We start from the raw sequence: 22,471 nt of genomic DNA on the forward strand, positions 1-22,471 counted from the left end.
ACTCGGGCATTGCAACAGTAGGACACTCCCAGCATCCAGGTGGGGGCTGCTGCAGGGCAAGTGATGACTCCGTGGGTGCAAAGGGGGTGAGAACAAAGACTGAAGTTTATTGGGACTAGGGCACTAGCCACTGCAGTGACAAAATGACAGTGAGCTTCTCAGCCAATTTGGAGGGGGGGCAGTAAGTCATGACAAGTCCAGCCAGTGTCCTCAGACCTCTGTGCTATCTTACACTTCTGGATTGGACACCATAGAGTCCCTGCGCTCCAATCAGAGTCCTGGGGAGCTGTGCAAATGGCCCAGGGGGTTATCCATCTCTCCTCTGCTGCTTCCTTTGGAGCCCTGTAAAGTCTCTGTTGTGGTGGGGTGTGGCACAGCTTGCATTTGAACTTGCTCAAAATCCATGCATCCGGCTTACTGTTCTAGAATTTATAACATCAAGTCTACATAAACATTCCTGTAACCCTTGATGTCCTTAAACTTGTTGCTCCTCAGATTTGCTTGGATCTGCCTTTGGCCACTCTTGAAGGGGACAGTCTCCAGAGTGATGCTGGCCTTGTGTTGAGGTTTGAGGACTCCAATGCTATAGCAGAGAAAAGAGAATGTTAGAAGACCATAGGCACTGTGAGAACTCCAGAGCTCTTTTCCACTCAGCAACCATGGTTTTCCTTTCCTGGAGTTTTCAGAGACTGGTCCCAGTGCCTGTCACCAAAAAGAAGGCTAGTGAGAACCCCAAGATAAGATGGGGGCAAAGGCCATGTACAGCCAGCACTCACAGGACTCTCTGCTGTTTCTTGAAGAGTCCGCTTCCTTCCATAGTCAGCACACAGTCTTCCACGTGCTCTGAGAGGGGGTTTGAAAACAGCACCTGGATGGAGAGTGGCTGGTTCACAACAGCAGCTCCTAAAACCTAAACATGGAGATCCAGAGGAGAAGAAGGGAGCAGAAGATTAATCTCATTCCCTAATTGAACAAACATTTACAGAGGGCCTTGCTCTTCAGATCTGTTTCCTGAAGAGCTGGACTTCTGTGGCCCATGTTTTTTCAGCTATGGCTTAAAGCCAACTTGATGGGTTGTCATTAATGTTTTTTAAAAAATGAAATAGAAAATATCAGTGTAGACCACATGAGATATTGTTAAGTAAAACTGTGCTTCATTTATCCATCCATAGATGTTTGTATGAAGTATTTTATATCCCTCAACCCAGCATATGGAAAAATCAGGTAAATTGGAATCTCTAGTGATGTTTCCTCTGCTCCAAAGATCTCATCCAAGATTCTCATGCATAATTTGAGTGAATGGAATCTTCTTTGGCACTTTCTTACTGCAACTCTGCTCCATCCCTTTTCTCCCTCATGACAAAATGGGCTCATTTCTTTTCACCCCAGTGTGTGAGTGAAGAGCAATGGAACATTCAAGGCTGTAGAGAGATGGAAATAGTCTCAGGAAACCTGGAGGCCCTTTTGGAAACACTCCCTAGAATAAGACTCCAGTGGCTTGATTTGCCAGATGCACCCCACCAGGGGGCACCACAGGCTCGCTTGGCAGGATCTAGGAGGCTGCTTGGCCTCAGGGAGGCAGCACTGAAGAGATGCGGACCCATGAAGTCTTCCCACTCAGAGGATCACAGAATGTCACAGCAGGCAGTGTCCTCAGAAGCCAGCTAGTCTAATCTTCTCATCTGACAGTTCAAGAAGCAGAGGCCCAGGGACTTGTCCAAGAATGCGCAGCCAAGAAATGGCAAATCAAACCTGAGCTGACCTCAGGCAGTGCTTTTCTCCCCACTCAGGTTCTTCCCATTTGAGCCCATAGTTGACCCTGGGGAAGGCCAGCAGTGGGAGGTGGCACAAGAGAAGGATCTCTTCCTGTCCTTTCCATGGCACGTGCTCAAGGTCCACCCATAAGGACTTGGGTGGTGGAAGAGGATGGATAACTTGTCCAGTGTTTTCAGATGAATCTCATGTTTCCGAGAGGGAGGTGTTTGGGGACACCAGAAGAGGCAGTGGAAAAGAGGGGCTGCTTTCCTGAACAGACTCTCAGAGGGCTGCACTCCCCAGGAGTGCAGATCGCCAGGAGCCCCCAGGCCACTTACATTAATTATGATGCCTGGATAGGCTAAGGTGATGATCTTGTCCACCAGGATCTTTTCCGGACTGCTCTTCTCTTCGCCCAGGGCACTGATGCGGATCAGCTTGTCTGTTGACAGGTACTGGCTATACTGGGAATACGGAATTCTACAGGAGTGGGTCTTTGCTAGGGAAAAACAAAAAGATGAGGTGAAAGTAGCTGGGAAAATCAGCTAGGCCTGGGTTGGATCTGGGGAATCCTTCTTTGGGGAAGAGGGGACCAACATGTACTAAGCCCCAGTGAAGCAGGTTCTAGGTTTTCAGGTGGAGAGGCTGAGGTTAAGAGAGGCAAAATGGTTTCCCCAGGATCATTCTCCTGGTAAATGGATGAGCTGAGCTTCTAACCAAGTTCTATATGACTCCAAAGCTCAGGCTTCCCCTACTAAACCAGGCTCTCTTCCTTGAAGTAGTGAAGGGAAGGAAGGAGGAGCAAGAGAAAAGAGGGAAGGGGGTGGAAAGAATCTGCACCAAAGGGAAAATTAAGACTGGTGTCACAGAGGTCTGTCCCCAGAACTGTGTCATCTGGCTTGTCCCCACTGGCATTTCCATAGCCCACTCTGTGTACACAGACTGTCCCCATGCCCAGACCCAGAGCCCATACCTTCTTCAGCAGAGAGTGTGATGAAGGCTGTGTCCTGCCAGAAGGGCGGCAGGGGGCTGCCATCATGCAGCAGGGACTGGGCACTCAGGTTCACTTTGAGGTCCTTGAACTGGAGTGACATGTTGAGGGCCAGCAGGACAAAGCATATGTCCTGGCCCATGTGGGGAGGGTCAAGCAGCTGGAATTTCAAGGAGACCTGGACAACATCACTAGGCCGAAGGGAAGGCGTATGCAGGCTCCGAAGGCCGTCCCCGCTCCGTGGCTCAGGTGTGGAATATTGTGAGTCTGCTTGGTGGGGGTCTTCAGACCTTCCAGCCTTCAGCTTCTGAAGAGCCTTCAGGAACACCTGCCTCTCCTGGGGAGAACCTGGAAGGGCAGAGACAGTATCAGCTGTGGGCCAGACTGACTCAGGGAGGTAAGCCTTGGCCAAACACTGCAGAGCTGTTAAAACCCTCATTTCCAACAACAGACATTCCCTACTATTCATAAGGTGCTTTCTTTTCTTTTTCTTTTCTTTTCTTTTTTTTTAAGATTTTATTTCTTGAGAGAAAGAGAGAGAGAGAAAGAGAGAACACACTGTGGGGGGAGGGGCATAGGGAGAAGCAGGCTCCCCACTGAGCAAGGAGCCCAGTGCTCCCTACTGGAGAGAGAGAAGGCCTTCTGGACCTTCTCTTTGGTGCCACGAAAGGCCTAGAACTATTTTTCTTTAAATCATTAGCACTGTTTTACTTATTTGTTTATTTACCTACTTTACCCATTTCTCCCATCCCACCCCCGCCTCTGGTAACCACCAATCTGTATTCTGTATCTATAAACTTGGGTTCTTTTCTTTTCTTTTTTTTTAGATTCCACATATAAGAGAGGAAATCATACAGTGTTTGTCTTTGTCTTATTTCACTTAGCATAATGCCCTCAAGGTCCATCCATATTGTCGTAAACGGCAAGATTTCATTGTTGTTTTGTGATTGAAAAATATTCCATCATGTATGTGTATGTATGTATGTATGTGTGTGTGTGTGTGTGTATGTATATATACATATATATATCACATTTTGTTTATCCATTCATCCCTCAGAGGACACTTGGGCTATTTCCATAGCTTAGCTATTATGAATAATGCTGCAGTGAATATGGGGGGGTGCATGTATCTTTTCAAGTTAAAGTTAGTGTTTTAGTTTTCTTCAGACAAATACTCAAACGTGCAATTGCTGGGTCAAATGGTAGCTCTATATTTAATTTTTTGAGGAACCTCCATACTGTTTTCCACAGTGGCTGCACCACCTTGCATTCCTAACAACACTGCACAAGGATTCCCCTTTCTACACATCCTCACCACCAACAACAATATAATCCATATACAGTTGAGTAAAATGGGGCTCAGAGAGGTCCCGCCACTTGTCCAAGTCCCACAACATGGGAAGGGCAGAATCCAGGTGGACACCAAATCTGCCCAACACAAAAATCTGTGCTCATGGTCATTAGACTCTATTCTGACTTCCCCATGGGGAAGATGAAGGCCCACAAATAAGGAAGACAAAAAGAAAGAAAGAAAGAAAAGAAAGAAGAAAAGAAAAGAAAGAAGGAAGAAAGGAAGGAAAGAAGAGAAGAGAAAATAAAGTAAAGTAAAATTCAAGTAAGCTGAATTCCCAGAGAGGCCTGGCTTCAGTCCTCGGTGGTACTGTGGCTAGGATATGCAGGAATACTCACCTGAGCTTCCCTAATAATCCTAGCAGCTGTATTCACGTAGCACTCACTGACCCCAGTGTCTGTCCCACCCCTTCAGTGCGTCCCCACATCCTCCCCAGGCAGAGGCACTTTCTAAGCCTGGTTCCAGGCAAAAGAGGATCTCAAGGCATCTACTTCAGCAAGAGTGATGTGAATTAGATTTAGCTCACCTGTGGTCTGCTCTTCCCCCAGATGCCATCAGGCCAAGTGGGAGGAGATCAAATACTGCCCAACTGAGCAGCACCCTCAGGCCCACAGGAATATAGCTGCAAACCCCCAAGAATACAGTGGAGCCCCGTGGACCTCTAGCAAATGCTGCCAAAGCCCACCCAGTTTGAGGAGGCACCCTGTGTTGGCTTTCTTCCCTCCCCTGTCTCACTTGCTCACTCTCCTTCCTGCCAGTAGTTGCTGGATGGCCTCACAGATCAACCACTTGTACTTGAATCCTTGCCTCAGGACCTGTTCTGGGCCCCCCAACCAAGATAACCCCCGAGTGGATGGAGGTGAAGGGGATGGCAAATAGCCAGCTGGGCTGTGTTCAGTGCTTGCCTCTTGCTGTGAAAAATCCCTTCTTAGGCTCAGATTCTGGAGCTTCTCTGTGGGTCCCAAAGGCCCACTTAGACAAACCACAGATTTATTCTCCTTGCCAGCACTCCCAGCCACTGCTCAGCTACCCGCCACTCCCCCATTTTCCTGATTCACTCTTGCTCCTCACTCAGCTTCTGGTCCTCAAAGACTATATTTTCGCTTGGCTCCCTCGTGGTTGAACCTAGTGGTTGGTGTTTCTCGGATCTTGAGAATAAGTTCATGCCTGGCTACTTTAGGTGCCTATTTGCCCCTGCTGACTTGAGTAAGAAGCCCCTGTCAGGTCTCCCACATCTCAGACCCAACCTCTGCAGGAGGTAGGTGTCCGGAGTAAACATTTGGCCTTATGTTAGCCTTGGTGCTGGTTGGTGGTCTGGATTGTCCTCCAAATACCCAATAAGACAAAGTTAATTAGGCAATATGTTAAATGAAATTCATTAAATTAACTAATAGGATAGTGTTTACTAAATCCCCTCCCATCTTGAGACAGAGGCTAACTTTTCAGGAAGGCTATTGGTGGGATGCCTGTCAGTGGCCCTACAGTCAGTGTGAACATCTTGTGGAGAATGCTCACTGGCCTGTGGGGATATGGGGGAGGGGGTGGCGGTGGGCACAAGGAAGTGAGGCAGTGGGAACATCTCAGTTGGGATCCTAAAACTGAGGAGACAGTGGACCCAGGTTCTGTCCTTCAGATTCCATCTGGTTCCCCAGCTGCTGGGAGGTTCCCTAGGGAAGGTGTCCCCAGGACTTGGTCTCTGGCAGGGGCTGGCTCCGTCATACCTTCTATGTATTTGTAGTTCTCCGTGATGTCGTCTCGCTCGTCACTTTGAATGCTCTTGGTGCTGATAAAATTGCCAACAGTATTCGTGTCCCGGTGAATCTTCTGTTCCTTCCCTCCATAGACAAGCCAGGACATGCAGTCAGCATTCACCATGGAAAAGGCAAACGCTGTGTCATAGTTCAGCTCCACCTCTCCCTCTTTGATGGCTCTGACCGAGGCAGGGCCGCAGCAGTAGAGGCCTGAGGAGAACGGAAGAGCCACGGTGGTTGGTTGCCGCAGGGTCAGGCAGGGCGGATTTTGTGGGAGTGGGTTCTGCCTTCTGAACAGCCTCACCATTGCTGGTCTCCTGAGGTGTGGCATCCAGCACCTGCCAGCCTCCATATCCAGGAGGGAGATCCTTTCGGGCCATCCAGCACTCATTCCACACGTGAAAATTCCTAAAGGAAAAGCCGGAGGAGTCAATGTCAAATGATGCTAAGGGAGAGTTTGTAGTGCTTGTGTTCTTTCCAGAGCAAGACAGGGGGCGGAGGGCAAATGGACTGCTAAACAGAAAGACAGATTTAGTGCACCCGAGGCCATCAGACCTCCATGGGTGAGTGGTGGCAGCTCTTCCTCGTGTGAGCCTCAGCTTGCTCAGAAAAGAGTTTTCTTCTGGGAACAGAGAGTGAAGACTTCCCGAACTAACTGAGGTTAAAATCTCTCTCTCATTCCCTTCAAAAGGTCCTCATGGCCCTTCCCTGTATGTGCTGCTGACTCCCGGGGGCAGTCATAGTGCATCTGGAGGTGAGGTTGTAGGCTGATATCAAATGAAAGAGATGACAGAGGGAAACGTCACCCAGGGCAGAAAACTCTTGTGATTCTAAATGCAGAATCAGTTTTGTGTTCAGCTGCGGCTCAGCCTTCAAGTTGGGGATACAGAGCCCTGGGACTGGTGAATGTGGAGGGGCCATGAGAGGGCAGCAGGCTCATGGGTGCAGTCCTGCCCCACTCTCTCCAGGAGGGGTTTGCCCCAGAAGGAGATGGGGAGGTTGTTTCTCACCAGACACTGTCCTTCTTTTTATTCTCCAAGATCCTGCCCGTGCTGTCATAATACTCATCTATGATCAGGTTTCCATCTGTGTCGTGGCCAGAGTCAAAGTTGGTGATCACACGGGTAGGGATCCCCAGGCACCTCATTACTGCAGAAAGAGAAAATAAAAATCTCCTGTGGGCTGTGGATTCAGGAATCCTATGGATTCTTTGGGCCCAGGGAAGCCACTCATTTGGCACTCCCAGGACCTGTCAGGAGCTGTTGGGGCAATGGGTTGGTGATCTTGCCAACCTCTCTTCCCACCTTCCTGAGCTCCTCTCTGGGGCTCATTGAAGAGACTCGGCAAAGTTTAAGCTTCCGGTTGCTCAGACAAGCACTGCCAAGGCCAAGCAAGTTGTGAATTCTCCTGCCTGCAAGCGGGAGAGGACAGGCACACCTCCTTTGGCAAGACTCAGTGGCCTGACTCGGTCTCACTTCCCTCTTGGCCTTGAATCTCCATCTTCAAGCCAAATAGCTAGGATTTTGACTCAGACCATCAAATTCTTAGAAAAGAGGTCTGTGGTTTGGATTCCCCCTTTTCCATGGGTGTGTTGTCTTGGAAGCTTATCAAGGAAAGCCTCACAAAGGAAGGCAGAAAAGGAAGGAAACTGTGTAACAATGCTTAGAAAAGTGAGAATTTGTACCCAATAGAGAAATTCTAGAAAGGAGATACAACCTTGTTTTTATTCATGAGGAGACATCTCTTCCCTTTGCCAGCCAACTTCTTTTGCTTTGTCCCCATGTTTCCCCTCTTTGGCACTCTTTAAGTGCAGCGATACCCTACCACCAATGTTCTGGGTGCCCTCTCCCTTCAAGTCCAGCATTGGCGGTCTGCCCATTCAATAATAATAATAATAGTAGTAGTAGTAGTAGCAGTAGTAGTAGTAGTAGTAACATAATAATAATAATAATTCAATAATAATCACACGTGCCGGGCATGTTGCTAAGTTACCCTCAGGACAACTCTACACAGAAGCTGCTATTATTATCCTCATGTTAAAGATTAAGACTCAGAGGCTAAGAAAAGTTAGCAACCTTGACCAAAGTCACACAGCTGGGCAGTTACAGACCCGTCACTCAAATCCCGATTACACTGCTGAGTTCGTGCTCAATTCTGAGCCTGCCTCCCAGTATTATGCACACAGTTCAGTGCTCTAGTATTTTTACCTTATTAAACATATCAAGCATTTTCCTATGTGATCAAATATTGGCACAAAGCCTCTCCAGGTCAGGGTGGGGACACATCTCTGGATACACCTTGGAACAGTGAGGAGAGAAGCCCAAAGGGGAACCTGGCGCTCTCTTGGAGTGGCAGGTCTGTGCAGGGCCAAGGAATGAGGTCAGGGAGGGAGCAGAGCTGATGGGTGATTTGTGAGTGGAGGTAACACAGGACAGCCTCAGAGGGGAGGGAGAAGTTTGGAAAAGCTGCCACTAAAGGAACATGAGACGGGAGGAAGGCGAGAGCATCAGGTAACTCAGGACCATTGCACAGAACACATTTCTGTTAAGATTACAGCCAGGAGGGTGGGTAAAAGGATACTCAGAGAAGGCACCAAAGGAGGTGGGCAGGGAGAGCAGGAAGCAAGCCTCCGAAATTCACCCGGACTGATCACAAACAGCCAGTTGGAATGTTGGTGGTGGTGTCAACTCCTGCTCTACAAGGCCAGACTGACCTTTCCCACCTGAACACAGGTCATTATTCTCATAGCGTTCTGAAGTTCTCTAGTAGACATAGCACACGGCTTGTAATGATTTGTTTGCAAGTTGGCCCTCCTAGGGCAGAGTTTGTGTAATATCCATCTTTACCATTATATGGCCATTAACAACACAGAGCCAGACCTGTTTCGCAGAAATTTGGTGCATTGTTGCTAGACAGGTGAATGAGTGTCCCAGGACTCTCTTCCCCTTTCTGGTGATTTCTGACTTGACACCCAGCACTATCATAATGACTGTGCACCATGCTTTGAGTAAGCTTGACTGTAAGCTTTGGAGTGGTGATGGATTTGCCTTCATCCGTTCCCACTCATTCCTCTTCCTGGCTTGTGAGAGGCCTGGGATGGGGGACAACAGCCTGTCCCAGTGAGACAAGGTGGGGCAAGAATGGTTGTTAACATTCTAAACAATGTTTAAGGTGAGGAGTGAGTGAGTGAGGGGAGTGAGGCCTCCCTTAGCTTCCACATCATACTAAAGGAGCTAATAGCGCCCAGAACTGCATGAGGTTGTACACACATATTTTTCCTGGGTTCTCGCTCCCTTTGTCCTGCCTGTTCTGCCCTCCTACAAAGAGCTCATCCTCTGTCATGGACTTGTCTCTCCCTGTGTGCCCACAACTTCTGAATTTGAATCTTGAGCCTGTATGAAGACCTCGCTGCTTCTTTTTTTTTTTTTTTTTTCATTGATAACTTATTAACATATAATGTATTACTTGTTTCAGGGGTACAGGTCTGTGATTAATCAGTCTTACACAATTCACAGGACTCCCCATATCACATACCATCCCCAATGTCCATCACCAAGCCACCCCATCCTTCTCACCCCCCTCCCCTCCAGCAACCCTCAGTTTGTTCCCTGACATTAAGAGTCTCTTACGGTTTCTCTCCCTCTCCAGTTTCACCTTGTTTCATTTTTACCTTCCCTTCCTCTATGATCCTCTGTCTTGTTTCTCAAATTCCTCATATCAGTGAGATCATATGATAATTGTCTTTCTCTGATTGACTTTCGCTTAGCATAATACCTTCTAATTCCATCCACATCATTGCAAATGGCAAGATAATGGTTTTTTGGATGGCTGCATAGTTTTCCATTGTATATATATAACACATTTTCTTTATCCATTCATCTGTTGATGGACATCTAGGCTCTTTCTATAGTTTGGCTATTGTGGGCATTGCTGCTATAAATATTTGGGTGCACGTGCCCCTTTAGATCTCTACATTTGTATCTTTGGGGTAAATACCCAGTACTGCAATTGCTGGGTCATAGGGTAGCTCTATTTTCAACTTTCTGAGGAACCTCCATGCTGTTTTCCAGAGTGGCTGCACCAGCTTGCATTCCCACCAATAGTGTAGGGACCTCGCTGCTTCTAAACACATCCCCAGTTGTGCTTGTCTTCCTTGCCAGCTGAAGGCATCACCATCATCACAGTGCCAGGCATGGTGCCAAGCACTGCACAGGCATGATCTCATTAAACTATCTCCACAACCCTGGAGTTATCCCCACTTTAAAGAGGAGAAACCTGAAGCTTAGAGAGGTTGAGGTCACATGGCAGAAAGAGGAGAGCTGGGGCAGGATTTAAGCCCATGTTTCTCTGATCTCAAAGCATCCCCATGCTTCTAGCGACAGGCCACACCGCTGCAACTTCGCCAAGCATCCAGGCAACAGTGCATCTTTCTCTGTGAGTTTTCACTGCATTCTCAGTGCATCTTTCTCTGTGAGTTTTCACTGCCTACTTCACACCACACTAACCTCCCTTCCCATGCTCTCACTTAATCCCAGTCACCTGTCCAACATATTTTATCCATGGATGGAGCTCTCTGGGATTTCCTGCATTTGTCGATCTTGTCAGCCAGATCACACATCCCCCTGGAGTAGGACTCATAGAGGACACTTTTCTTGCATTTCTTTGTTTCCAGCATAATGCTGGGCACAAAGTAGATGATCATTAAATTTGTGCTGACATGAGTTGTCTTTAACCCGTGGAAAAGATTTCCGCAGACTGTCAGTTCTAGTGACTCACAGTTTGACATGAGACTCAGGTGACTCTTATGGTGATAATTTTGTGGGAGCTGAGTCCCTCGTAAAAGGGAGGTGTGTGTTTTTGTGTGTGTGCACATGCTTGCACGCACACACAGTGATGCTTAGACAAAGGTGGGCACGATATCAGAATCGGGAGAAGGCTGCAGATTTCCCAAGGGATACACCACACCACACTGCCAGCATGAATTACTATGTCTCTCCATTCAGCCATTCAGCACTCATTCAGTGATACATGTCAGGCCTCTGAGATTAACCAGGCAATGGGTTAGATGCATACACAGAAATGAAAGACATCCCTGTCCTCAAGAAGTGTAGATCGTTTTTGACTGGTACATCCCAGTGGTGTATCAGAACATGGAGGCTGGGGGCGCCTGGGTGGCTCAGTGGGTTAAAGCCTCTGCCTTCGGCTCGGGTCATGATCCCAGAGTCCTGGGATTGAGCCCCGAATCGGGCTCTCTGATCGGCAGGGAGCCTGCTTCCTCCTCTCTCTTTCTCTCTCTCTGCCTGCCTCTCTGCCTTCTTGTGATCTCTGTCAAATAAATAAGTAAAATCTTAAAAAAAAAGAACATGGAGTCTGTTTCAGGACTGGCCATGAAGCTTCTCACAAGTTTTTTTCCATCCCCTGCTCCCCTATTACCTCCTCATGTGGAAATGTGACTCTCATTTAAAAGAGAAATCAGTGGGGCACCTGGTGGCTCAGTGAGTTAAGCCTCTGCCTTTGGGTCAGGTCATGATCTCAGGGCTCTGGGATTGAGCTCCACATTGGGCTCTCTGCTCAGCAGGGAGACTGCTTTCCCCTCTCTCTCTGCCTACTTGTGATCTCTGTCAAATAAGTAAATAAAATCTTAAAAAAAAAAAAAAAGAGAGAAATCAGTGTGAAGTTCCAGTTCAATTTGTTGAAATTGTTTGGTCAGCTTTGCTGCCACCCGTCCATGGTTTATACTGAAGAATATAGTCAAAGCTTCAGCTAATAGGGTTGAAGGGACTGCATCTAAATATGATGATATTTAGCATCTTTTAATTTCTCCCTGGACACATAAATCTTCCATATGGGAAAAGTAACTTCCCCTCCTATGCCTTTAATTTTTCCTTAAGCCCAGAAGTTTATATTGTCTTGATTTTTCAGCTATACCTTCACAAGGTCATATTAGAACGGTTCTTCATTATCTGCAATGACAATGAATCCCAAAACTGCTCTAAAAATTATCTACTATAGGGACGCCTGGGTGGCTCAGTTGGTTGGGCTGCTGCCTTCGGCTCAGGTCATGATCCCAAGGTCCTGGGATCGAGTCCCACATCGGGCTCCTTGCTCATCAGGGAACCTGCTTCTCTCGCTGCCTCTGCCTGCCTCTCGGCCTGCTTGTGTGTACTCTCTCTCTCTCTCTGGCAAATAAATAAAAACTTAAAAAAAAATTTTTTTTTAATATCTACTATAGGGGCACCTGGGTGGCTCAGTTGGGTAAGAGTCCGACTCTTGATTTCAATGTAAGTCATGATCTCAGAGTTGTGAGATCAAGCCCCAGTCAAGCTCCACACTGAGTGTAGATCCTGCTTAAGATTCTCTCTCTCTCTCTCTCTCTCTCCCTCTCTCCCTCTGTCCCTCTCCCTCCTCACACACACACTCTCTCTCTCTCTCAAAAAAAAATAATAACAAATAAGGTCTACTTAATAAAATTACCAAGCATGTAAAGAAGCAGGAAAATACGACTCATAACCAGGAAGATGTAAATCAATAGAACTAGATCTAGAAATGACAGAGATGATAGGATGAGCTGACAAGGACCTTAAAGCAGCTATTTTGAATATTACAAATATGCTCAAGAGGAGGTAAAAGAAAACATGAACATAAGAAGAGAAATGGAAGATAGAAAGAAGATCCAATGGAACTTCTAAAGATGAAAAATACAATATATAAAACAAAAAACATATTGGACAATATATTGCACTATAACAATATATTTTTCCTCCTGTAAGAGCACTTTCAGAGACAATGTTACATATTAAATACATCAAAATGTTTCCCTCTTATGGGGGGAGGTGAATAGGAATGGGTTATAAGACAAAAGTGAGGAAAAACCAATTAGTTAGTTTTTTTTTTAAAGATTTTTATTTATCTATTTGACAGAGATCACAAGAAGGCAGAGAGGTGGGGGGGGGAAGCAGGCTCCCTGCTGAGCAGAGAGCCCAATGCGGGGCTGGATCCCAGGACCCTGGGACCGTGACCCGAGCCAAAGGCAGAGGCTTTAACCCACTGAGCCATTTAGGTACCCCAATTAGTTAGTTTTTTAAAAAGGGGCATGAAACAGATCTGTGATGATAAATATTATGAAATGAGGAATATGATTAATTTAACCCTAAACCCTCCAAGGAACAAAGAAAGGAAATAATGTAAAAAAAAAAAAAGTGATGGAAATGATGGTGAACTGAATTTTAGGGGATGACCAGAAACACTTTGTGAATGAGACCCAGCAAGACCTCTGGAGTCCAAGAAGCTGAGATTAAAACAGTATCAGACTAAATATAATAGCTAACATTTATGTAAAGCTAACCAAGCACCAGACATTTTTCTAGGTGCTGGCCATATATTAACCCACAACCTGGTAAGGGAACATTCCATACAACCCAAGATGTCTCATAAATCAATGGAGAATAATAGTAGATTTGTGTTTGAGCCAAAGGATGAAGCAAAATAATACACCAGGACCTTGGCTGAGGTTCCTTTTGTAAGAGCTAAAGGCTCAATAAAAATAATGAGAATAACAGTTGTATTCAAATGAAGAAAATGAGGTACTTTCTAGAGGCCACTACACAACTGAGTGAGAAGAAATCTTAGGTGGACATCTATCCCAGGTGTGTTCAATAAGTGTTAAGCAGAGAATCCTATATGCAAGGCAAGACAAGACAAGAATAGGGACCCAATATACAAAAGATATACAGATGGGGTAGTTTTGGATGCAGAGAGGAGGGCCCAGTCCCGAGCAACACAGCCTCCTCATTTCCCACCACCTTTCCCACCATGGCTCCTGGGCCCAGGTGTCTACAGAGGAGGGAAATCATACTCCATAGACCTGCTCACAGTCAGAGTTCATGTCTTCCAAGTCGCTGCTGCTCCTGCCCCATGCAGCTGTGGGCAGGAACAGACAAGGCACCTTCCTAGGGTGCCTAGCTTTAAAACAAAAACAAAACCCCAATTTTATTGAGGTATAATTCACATACCATGAAATTCACCCTTGTAAAGTGTATAATTCAGGAGTTCTGGTCTAAGATGGCAACGTAGGAAGACCCTGAACTTACCTCCTCCACACACACCAAATCTATACCTATTTATAGAACACTTCCTCTTGAAGAAGAACTGAGGACTGACTGAACAGCTTCTGCATAACAAAAGATAGACCACACGGAGAGTGGCAAGAAAGAGGGAGACATAGTGACAAAGGGAACCCCCACCCCAACTCTGGGAACTGCAGCGGGGATGGATGATACTGGGAACCAGACTTAGAACCCTGACAAATGGGGGGGTGGAGGTGAAGCTGCTGGAACTCTCTCCAGGTTCCCTGTCACAGGCAGTGGATGGCCAGAACAGGAAAAGCCTGATGACTAAGAGCTGTGGGTGGCCGGCCCGGAGTGCAGAGAAGGTAGGCCAGAGATTTGTCTGAAATTCCTAAAATAACAGCCACCTAAATGAGTGTCAAAGTAAAAGCCTGTTCAAAAAATTGGAAGTGTATCTTTGATGCAAGCAAATTTTCTTTTTGGTGGTTTTTTTTTTTTTTTTTTGCATTAGGAAGTTGAAGTTAATATGTTGACGTTTAAAAAGGCCGTTCTGAACAGAGGCAGTGCTGCAGAGGGAGAATGCATTTCTCAGTCAGACACAAGAGTCACTTGGTCACTTCAAGCCTCAGTTTTCTCATCTGTAAGATAATGCTACCTCGCAGGTGGTCGTCAGTGAAAGTGCCCAGCATATGCCTGAAGTCCAGAGGATGCTGGGTAAATGGCAGTTGCTAGTGAGGTTTATGGATCAGTATAGTCTAGCGGTCACAGCGTGCCAGACCTGGGCATGAGACCGGCCCTGCTGCTCAGTTTCCTTGTCTGCAAAGTGGAGATGATGATGGTAGACCCTACCTCCTAAGGTCATTTGGGGGGATCACACGAGGTGATCCTAGCTGTACTTGCTAAACATTCCCGGCCCTATTTATTCTTAGCACTCTTCATATATGTATTCCCTCAGTTCTTCCAATAACCCTATGAGGTAGATACTATTACTTTCTCCATTATAAGTCTGGGGCACAAGTTAAGTGACTTGCCCAAAGCTATTCAGCCAACTGATGGTAGTGCTGGTATTTGAACCCAAACAGCCTACCTCCAGAGTCCACATGCCTCATCATTTAGGTTGTCAAGATTTTAGCACAGTGCCTGGCACTAAAGAGGTCCCCAGTAAATGACAGCTATTGTGAGTATGAAATAACAATACTAACAACAAATGTGCTTTGGCAGCTATATTGGGCTAAGGAATTTGATAAGTCCTGGGATTTGATAAAGGCTAGGTCTTATTCATCTTTGTATCCAAGAGTACTTAAAGCACCATACCTAGCATAGAATAAGGACTCAATAAATGTGGCTGAATGAAAAAATCGATTTTTCAAACAGATGCATTTATTAATATACCCCACAGTGGCCCTTTTGGGGAAGGCTGCTGCTGCTTGAGCTACAGTTGGATCAAGTCACATTTGACCCACTTTGCCCAACCCTTTGCTTCCCAGGTCACTAAGGGGCCACGATTCTCATAAACATTTTAATTGGCCTGCTCTCCTTGCATAATCTCCATTTACTGGCTCCACCCCTCTCATCACCCAGTTCCAGACAACCACACCCAAAGCCCAGGTCCTCTCTGTCCTCACACACACACCCAGCCTATTCCCCTCTAGGTTTCTCCATGCAGAGGAAAGTTCCCTCTCCATCATGCCCAAGAGTAATCCATCCTCTGCCTGCCAGTCCTGTGTCTGCTCCCTGGATGACTCAGACACCCCAGTTCGCCCATATCTCTTTGGTTCCCCAGTATCAAAGCTGTTGAATTCCTGGTTTCCTGTCCCTGAGCAATCAAAGCCTGGGAGTCAAGGTGCGGCTTCGCAGTGGCAGAGGAGGAAGAGCTCAGGACTTCTTCCTCATCAACCCATGTGAAGTCATCCTCTGTGGGTGTTTGCAGAAACTTCCTTGTACCCTTGGCCAGAGGCCTGGCACTCGCTCCCCAGCATCAAGGCGTGGGGGTGTCCCTAGGCTTCCCCAAAGAGTCCAGAGATGGGCTTAGCACACATATGCACACAGACTGCACCAGGTTTTGCCATACAGGGAACTTTGTTGTTGTTGTTTTTAAGATTTATGTATTTATTTTAGAGAGAGACTGAGAACACAGTGGGGAGGGGCAAAAGGAGAGGGAGAGAGAGAATCTTAAGCAGACACCACTGTGAGCACAGAGCCTGATGCGAGGCTCCATCTCATGACCCTGAGATCACGACCTGAACCGAAACCAAGAGTCGGATGCTTAACCAACTATGCCACCGAGGCACCCCTGTCATATAGGGAATTTCTACATGAAAGGCCTGAGCCCTCAAGGAACACTAAGCTGGTCTCCCTGGGTTGGACTAGAGGGTGCTCTGAGCAAAAGTAGTTATTTGGCCTCTTTTCCCAGCTAACAAGAGTAAGAGTTTCCCGACTGTGACCCAAGTTGGGCACACAGATATGCATGCCTAGAGGCTGAGAGCTGGCCTAGGCATGGGGGGCAGGGTGAGGGTCAGGACCAGTAGCAAGTTGGGCCCTGGGTGAGGCAGAAGGCTTCCTCCTGCTATGTCTAATATGTGACTCATTTCCAGGTATCAGTTGCCTCAAGATTTACCACTCCCCGCTTTCTTCTGCTTGCTCCTCTTTCCACCTACAAATCAACTCCCATCTGCTTTCCTTCTCCATTACATATTTTTATTTATTTTATTTTTTAATTTTTTAAAAGATTTATTGAGAGAGAGAGAGAGAGAGAGAGCAAGCAAGCATGGGAGCCCAAGCAGGGTGTGGGGAGTGTTGGTGGCAGAAGGAGATGGAGACAGTCTCAAACAGACTCCCTGCTGGGCACAGAGCCATCTCTCTAGGCCTCAATCTCATGACCCCGGGATCATGACCTGAGCTGAAATCAAGAGTCGGATGTTTGATTAACTGAGCCATCCAGACACCCCCACCTCCCATACATAATTTTTAGCTTTTCTTCTACTAGTGTAACATATACTTCCTATCTGAAGAACTGATCTCCCATTTTCCTTCATTCCCTATCTCTCTTGACTGAGTCAGGCCTCTAGACCTGTTGAACATGAGACAACTCCAAATTCAAGGTCATTTTACTTCAGCCGCCATCTTGCTCTGACCCTATGGCGCCCACACCATCACTGTGATGCACATTTCCCTTCCAGGTCAAGATCACTCTCCAGGCTCAGAAAGGACACTAATCAGTTTGTAAGTTTTCTAATTACTTGACATTTCATCTCATTCCTGTTTGGAACCAGACAATTTCTAGCCAGGCTCTTAGGCTGTCCAAAACCAAAGGAAGAGAAGAGTGGGGAAGGGTGCAATTTCATCCTCAGAACCACCCTCTAAGATAAGCCCAGACACATGAAGCCTGAAGCCAGTGATAAGACAGTTCTACAGAAACGACTTCCTTTGAAACATTCCCTGGTGGGACTTGTGCAAGACTGGAACGAGAATGGTTCAAAGGGCTATGACATGGGCCAGAACACTTTGGGTTCTCTCCATGGGGCCCTTTCCACTCCCTACCTGTGCACATGATGGCTGCAAAGACCCAGCACTGCCCGTAGCGCACTGGCTGGCAGCCTGTGGCATGCCACTGTTTCAGGATGGCCACACTTCCTGTCCACTCCGCAGGGTTGACCCCGTCTAAGTAATTCTCACTCCAGTTTCCATTTAGCACCCCGTTGTCATCATTGCTGTTGATCTGAAGAGAAACCATATGCAGACACGTTAAAAGCATCCTTTTCCTCAGCAAGATGTGATGTGTGGGCTTCCTCACAAGGTTTGTGGGCCCGAGACACAGCAGACTCTTTGATCTCATTTTACGTGGGACTTTCCAGACCTGCTAGGGAAGGGGTGGGGTGGGAAGCCAGCCATTCTGACTTGTCTCCACTGTTAATTAGTGTATTATTCTATTTCTACCCACCCCGTTCAAAGCAAGAGCTCAGCTTTTCGAGCTCTTAAAAATCCTTCAGAGCAAAGGAAATTTCAAAAAGACAAGACCATTTCCCAAACCAGAGCTACACTCAGCCTTCCCTAAAAATTGCAGTTTGGAATTAATCAAGGTGATGGCCCACACCCAGCTAATTCAGACCTTGGCTGAGAAAACCTGTTACCCAGATTTTTGTCCTCAGTCTCAGCCAAACTGGCCTTGCCAGAGGGCCCCTGCTCTTGACTCTTCATCCCTCCGTTGCAGGGGGCAACTGTGAGTTGGCCACACATGGCTTCCTCCCTCTCTGGACACACCCTGGGTGGGCAGAGCCAGAGCCAGATCCAAGCTCACCATGGCACACACCACTCTGCTGAGGTAGACGGGGCTTCCCCGCAGGGCACAGTCTGTGGCTGGGTCAATCTGGAAGTTCAGGCTCTTGTCTAGCAGCTCCAGGCAGATGTCTATGATATTCTCTTCAAACTACAAGGGGAGATGCAGAGGGGCGGAGCGCCCATAATTGGCACAGGCAGATACGGGAAGAAATTCATGACCCACCCCGCCCAGCTCTCAAATAGAGTGTGTTTGTGGAATGTAAACCCGTTTGGAAGGTAACTGTGTCCAGTAGCCCAGACACGAAGTGCATCCTAAGCCAGATGCAGGGTCTCAGAGCTCTGAGAGCTCTGGGGTCACAAGCCACATGCTTTGCATATCCTACAAATCAAATCCCTGATTAAAATGAGTCTGACTGGTTAAAAAGTCTCTTTTTCCCTCTTCACCTTTCAATGCCCATACTCCTGGAGCCCATGGGATGTTCTTGCTGAAACCATGTTGCCTCATCCTCCACCTCCAGTTGCTGACCCAGCTCATCATTGGCAGCTGTGGCTCAGGTGCTGCTGCCAACTTGCCTTGGCACCTGTGACTCAGTTGGGCTCTGGAATGACTAATAGCATGTGAGGTAAAGAAACTTCCCACCCAAGGCAGGCTGACTTGTCCTTCGGGCTTGACATGGATGCCACTTTTTCTGAGGCTGTCCCTGAACCTGAGCCTGTTTTAGCTTCAGGTAGGATGGAGCCAAGTTCTGTCTTCCCTGCCTGAGCATATGCTCTGTCTCTCTCTAGCTGTTCTTCTTTTTTTTTTTTTTAAGTTTTCTTTTTTTATTTGAATGAGAGGGGGGCATGAGCAGGGGGGAGAGGGAGAAGCAAGCTCTCCGCTGAGCAGGGAGCCTGACGTGGGACTCAATCCCAGGACCCGGGGGTCATGACCTAAGCCAAAGGCAGACACTCAACCGACTGAGCCAACCAGGTGCCCCCTCTCCAGCTGCTTTTGCAACTCTATGCCCCAGAACTGGCACAGTGCCCAACACATAGTAGGGATTCCATGCATTCAACTCCACAGTTGAATGAGAGTAAATTAATGCATCTATTTCCATGTAATATTCCCGCTGGACAATAAATAGGATTAGGAGGCTTTGTTGACCCATCTTCCTCAGGGGACAGTTCCATCAGTTCACTTTTCTGCTTTGAAATGTTTGAAGTCCTCTGGACCTTCAGAATCAAAGCTCTCACCTCCTCTATACATAAGACCTTCCCTGATCCGGCCCCCTTCTACCCTCCAGCCTCATGTCTCAACACCTCCTGCCTCATCATTTTGCTTCAGCAAAATCAGATTCCTTGTAACTGTTGCAGCAGACCAAACCGTTTCTCCCCTTTGTGTTTTGGCTAATGTGTCACTCTGCCTGGGATATTTTCTCCACTTTCCTTCACTTGGCTAACTCAGTCCAAACATCTCCCTTCCTAGGAAGCTTCCTTGAGAGCTCCATGCCCAACCACATGCTCCTCCTCTGGCCTCCTAGCACCTCCTGTGCCCATCTCACTCTTTGCAATACCCACTGCATGGTAAGTGACCTGCATATGTGACTGAGTCTCCATTACACCGTTAGCTCAGGGACCGCGTTTAATTCATTTTCACGTTCCTAGCACCTAGCACCCGGCCTGGCCTTCAGTAGGCATTCAGTGTGAGTCCACTAAACGAGAGGCAAGGAGAAAGGGAGGGGGGTCAGAAAGAAGCAGTTGCTCACTTCTGTTGCTCACAGATGGTGGTAAGCTCCTGTCTCTAGGGGCTCTCCAGATCCTCATTTGTCCATGCTAAGTGAGGAGCTGGGGAGGTCAGTTGGGGCCTATTGAGGCTGCCAGATCTCATCTTACCTATGGCCACCTGGGGGGGTCTAGGCTGTGTGGCTGCAGCCACATGTGTTAGAGTTCGATTTGGGCAGGTCTAGGAGAGGAACCCATATCAAATGGACACAAGGGCCCCCAGGATTTCCCAGCCAATAGCCAGCTGGCAGCGGGAGCTGGTCTTCTCCCAGCAATGGTATTGAGAGAGAACCCTCTTCCCTGGCCTGGTGCTTGACTTCCTGGAGTACCTGCTAGAGGCTGAACTTTATGTGGGAGGCAGGCTTTCATCAAGGCAGGAGTTGCAAAACACTGCGATGAATACAATGCAATTTTTATCAAAAAATCACGTTTTAGAATATACACAGAAAAGAAAATGTAGAGAAACATACACCGTGCTGGTGACAGTGCTTAGCATGGCCTTCATACTCCAAGTACCTATTTTTGCAATGTTTCTTGTAAAGTTTTTTAATCAGCCAGGTATTAGTTTTATAATGAAAAAGATATCAAACTAACAAAGAGGTAATAGTAACCAGGAGGGAAATGCATCGCTGCATGTCCCTGAGATGCTCAGGGACAAGTTACCTCTGTATGACAGAACTGATCCTAGGGTCTCTGGCCTGGGCGATGAGAGAGGCAAAGTGGGCCCTAGTGGAAACAGTTCACAAAAACCAGGCACCATCATGGCCATCATCACTCTTGTCCCTTCATCCTTATCATCATACTCAAAGGAATTCCAGGGTGGGTGCCTTTAGCTGCCCTTCCCCCTTGGATCCTGATGTCCAAACCAGACATGATCAGCGAAGGACATCTTCCAACTGTCTATGACTGCTCCTCTAGCTCCCTGGAGTGTCATCTCACACCTTACTGTTCCCATTTGTCAATTTTGGGTGAACCCTGCATGAGGAGAACCCTCCCACCCTGCTCCTGTTCCCCTCTTCCCATGAGCCCTGAGTAGGACTGAGACTCACCTGTCCATAGTTCCAGGGGCATGGGCGGATCCAGTTCTTGTTCCCTTGGTAAATGAAGCCGTAATCATTCACAACATATTCCTGCCTCTGGGGCTCACTGTCCAAGTAGACAGAATCGTCTAGGAATCAAAGTGGGAGGATACAAAGCAAAGAAATCATTTTGCCCTTCCTGCCCCATTCCCATCCCCAGAAGACAACATCCCATAGAAACTGAGCTCTGGGGGCACCTGTTTGGCTCACTTGGTTACAGTGCCTTTGGCTCAGGTCATGATCTCAAGGTCCTGGGATTAAGCCCCACTCTGGGCTTAGGGCTCCAGCTTCTGGCCTTAGCAGGGAGTCTGCTTATCCCTATCCCTCTGCCCTTACCTTTGCTCTCTCTGTCTCTCAAATAAATAAATAAATCTTTATTTTAAAAAAAAGCTCTGGGGAGGGCACTGGATGACACCAAGAGGGGCAGAAGGCAGCTGGTTCTTGGAGAGACCCACCTTCTACAGTCCCTCAACACCAGCCACAGGTTCAATCCAAACATGAGGTTGAACAGAAAAAAATTTACCTTTGGTGGAATTTCTTGGTTCACACAGCACGTTTACATCCTCACCCCGTTTAAGAATGAGGGAACAGGCTGAAAGTGATAACTTGTCCAAATCACATGTAAGTACAGAGTGAAATTTGAACACAGAATCCATATGACACCATATTCCATGATCTTTCTGCTACACTCAACTAATCCTGATTAGAAAAGAGCAAACCAGAATTTTGGGGTTGGCAGTAACCTCCTCATTCATTTTGTAGAAATTTAATCTAAAGACAGTATTTTAGAAGTACACAGAGATTTGGATGCTAAGCTGTTTATCTGAGTGCTGTATATGACACTGAAAAGCTGGAAACAACAACGTAAATGCCTGGTTCTTGGAGCTGATTAAATAGCCATACTTCTGTATGCTATCAAAATAAGATCATAGGGGCACCTGGGTGGCTCAGTGGGTTAAGCCTCTGCCTTCAGCTCAGGTCATGATCTCAGGGTCCTGGGATCGAGCCCCGCATTGGGCTCTCTGCTCAGCGGGGAGCCTGCTTCCCCCTCTCTCTCTGCCTACTTGTGATTTCTCTCTCTGTCAAATAAATAAAAATCTTAAAAAAAAATAAAATAAGATCATAATGGGGCACCTGGGTGGCTCAGTGGGTTGAGCCTCTTGCCTTCGGTTCAGGTCGTAATCTTGAGGTCCTGGGATTGAGCCCTGCATTGGGTTCTCTGCTTGGCGGGGAGCCTGTTTCCCCTCCCCCTCTGCCTGCTTCTCTGCCTACTTGTGATTTCTCTCTCTGTCAAATAAATAAATAAAATCTTTATAAAAAAATAAGATCACAAAATTGTGTATATAGGCATCAAAATCTACACATGATATATTAAGATTAAATGGGTTATATAATAATGTTACAACATAAATTGATGTTTGTTAAAAACATATTTATGC

At 47.1% G+C, this 22,471-nt stretch overlaps 1 protein-coding gene across 1 annotated transcript in view; it reads right to left on the bottom strand.

Moving 5' to 3' along the window:
- Positions 1 to 84: 84 nt before the first annotated feature.
- TGM5 (transglutaminase 5) overlaps positions 85 to 22,471 on the bottom strand; it is a 31,975-nt gene continuing 9,588 nt past the window's right edge. The window contains exons 4-13 of the mRNA XM_080808000.1: positions 21,003 to 21,121; positions 18,212 to 18,340; positions 17,455 to 17,632; positions 6,859 to 6,997; positions 6,153 to 6,256; positions 5,819 to 6,058; positions 2,729 to 3,094; positions 2,094 to 2,254; positions 777 to 910; positions 85 to 583 (exon numbers count right to left, since the gene is read on the bottom strand). Coding sequence (XP_080664126.1) covers positions 430 to 583; positions 777 to 910; positions 2,094 to 2,254; positions 2,729 to 3,094; positions 5,819 to 6,058; positions 6,153 to 6,256; positions 6,859 to 6,997; positions 17,455 to 17,632; positions 18,212 to 18,340; positions 21,003 to 21,121 — 1,724 coding nt within the window. The 3' untranslated portion in view covers positions 85 to 429. The remainder of the gene's footprint in view (positions 584 to 776; positions 911 to 2,093; positions 2,255 to 2,728; positions 3,095 to 5,818; positions 6,059 to 6,152; positions 6,257 to 6,858; positions 6,998 to 17,454; positions 17,633 to 18,211; positions 18,341 to 21,002; positions 21,122 to 22,471) is intronic.

This window comes from Martes martes (assembly GCF_963455335.1).
Source record: "Martes martes genome assembly, chromosome: 7".
NCBI lineage: Eukaryota > Metazoa > Chordata > Mammalia > Carnivora > Mustelidae > Martes > Martes martes.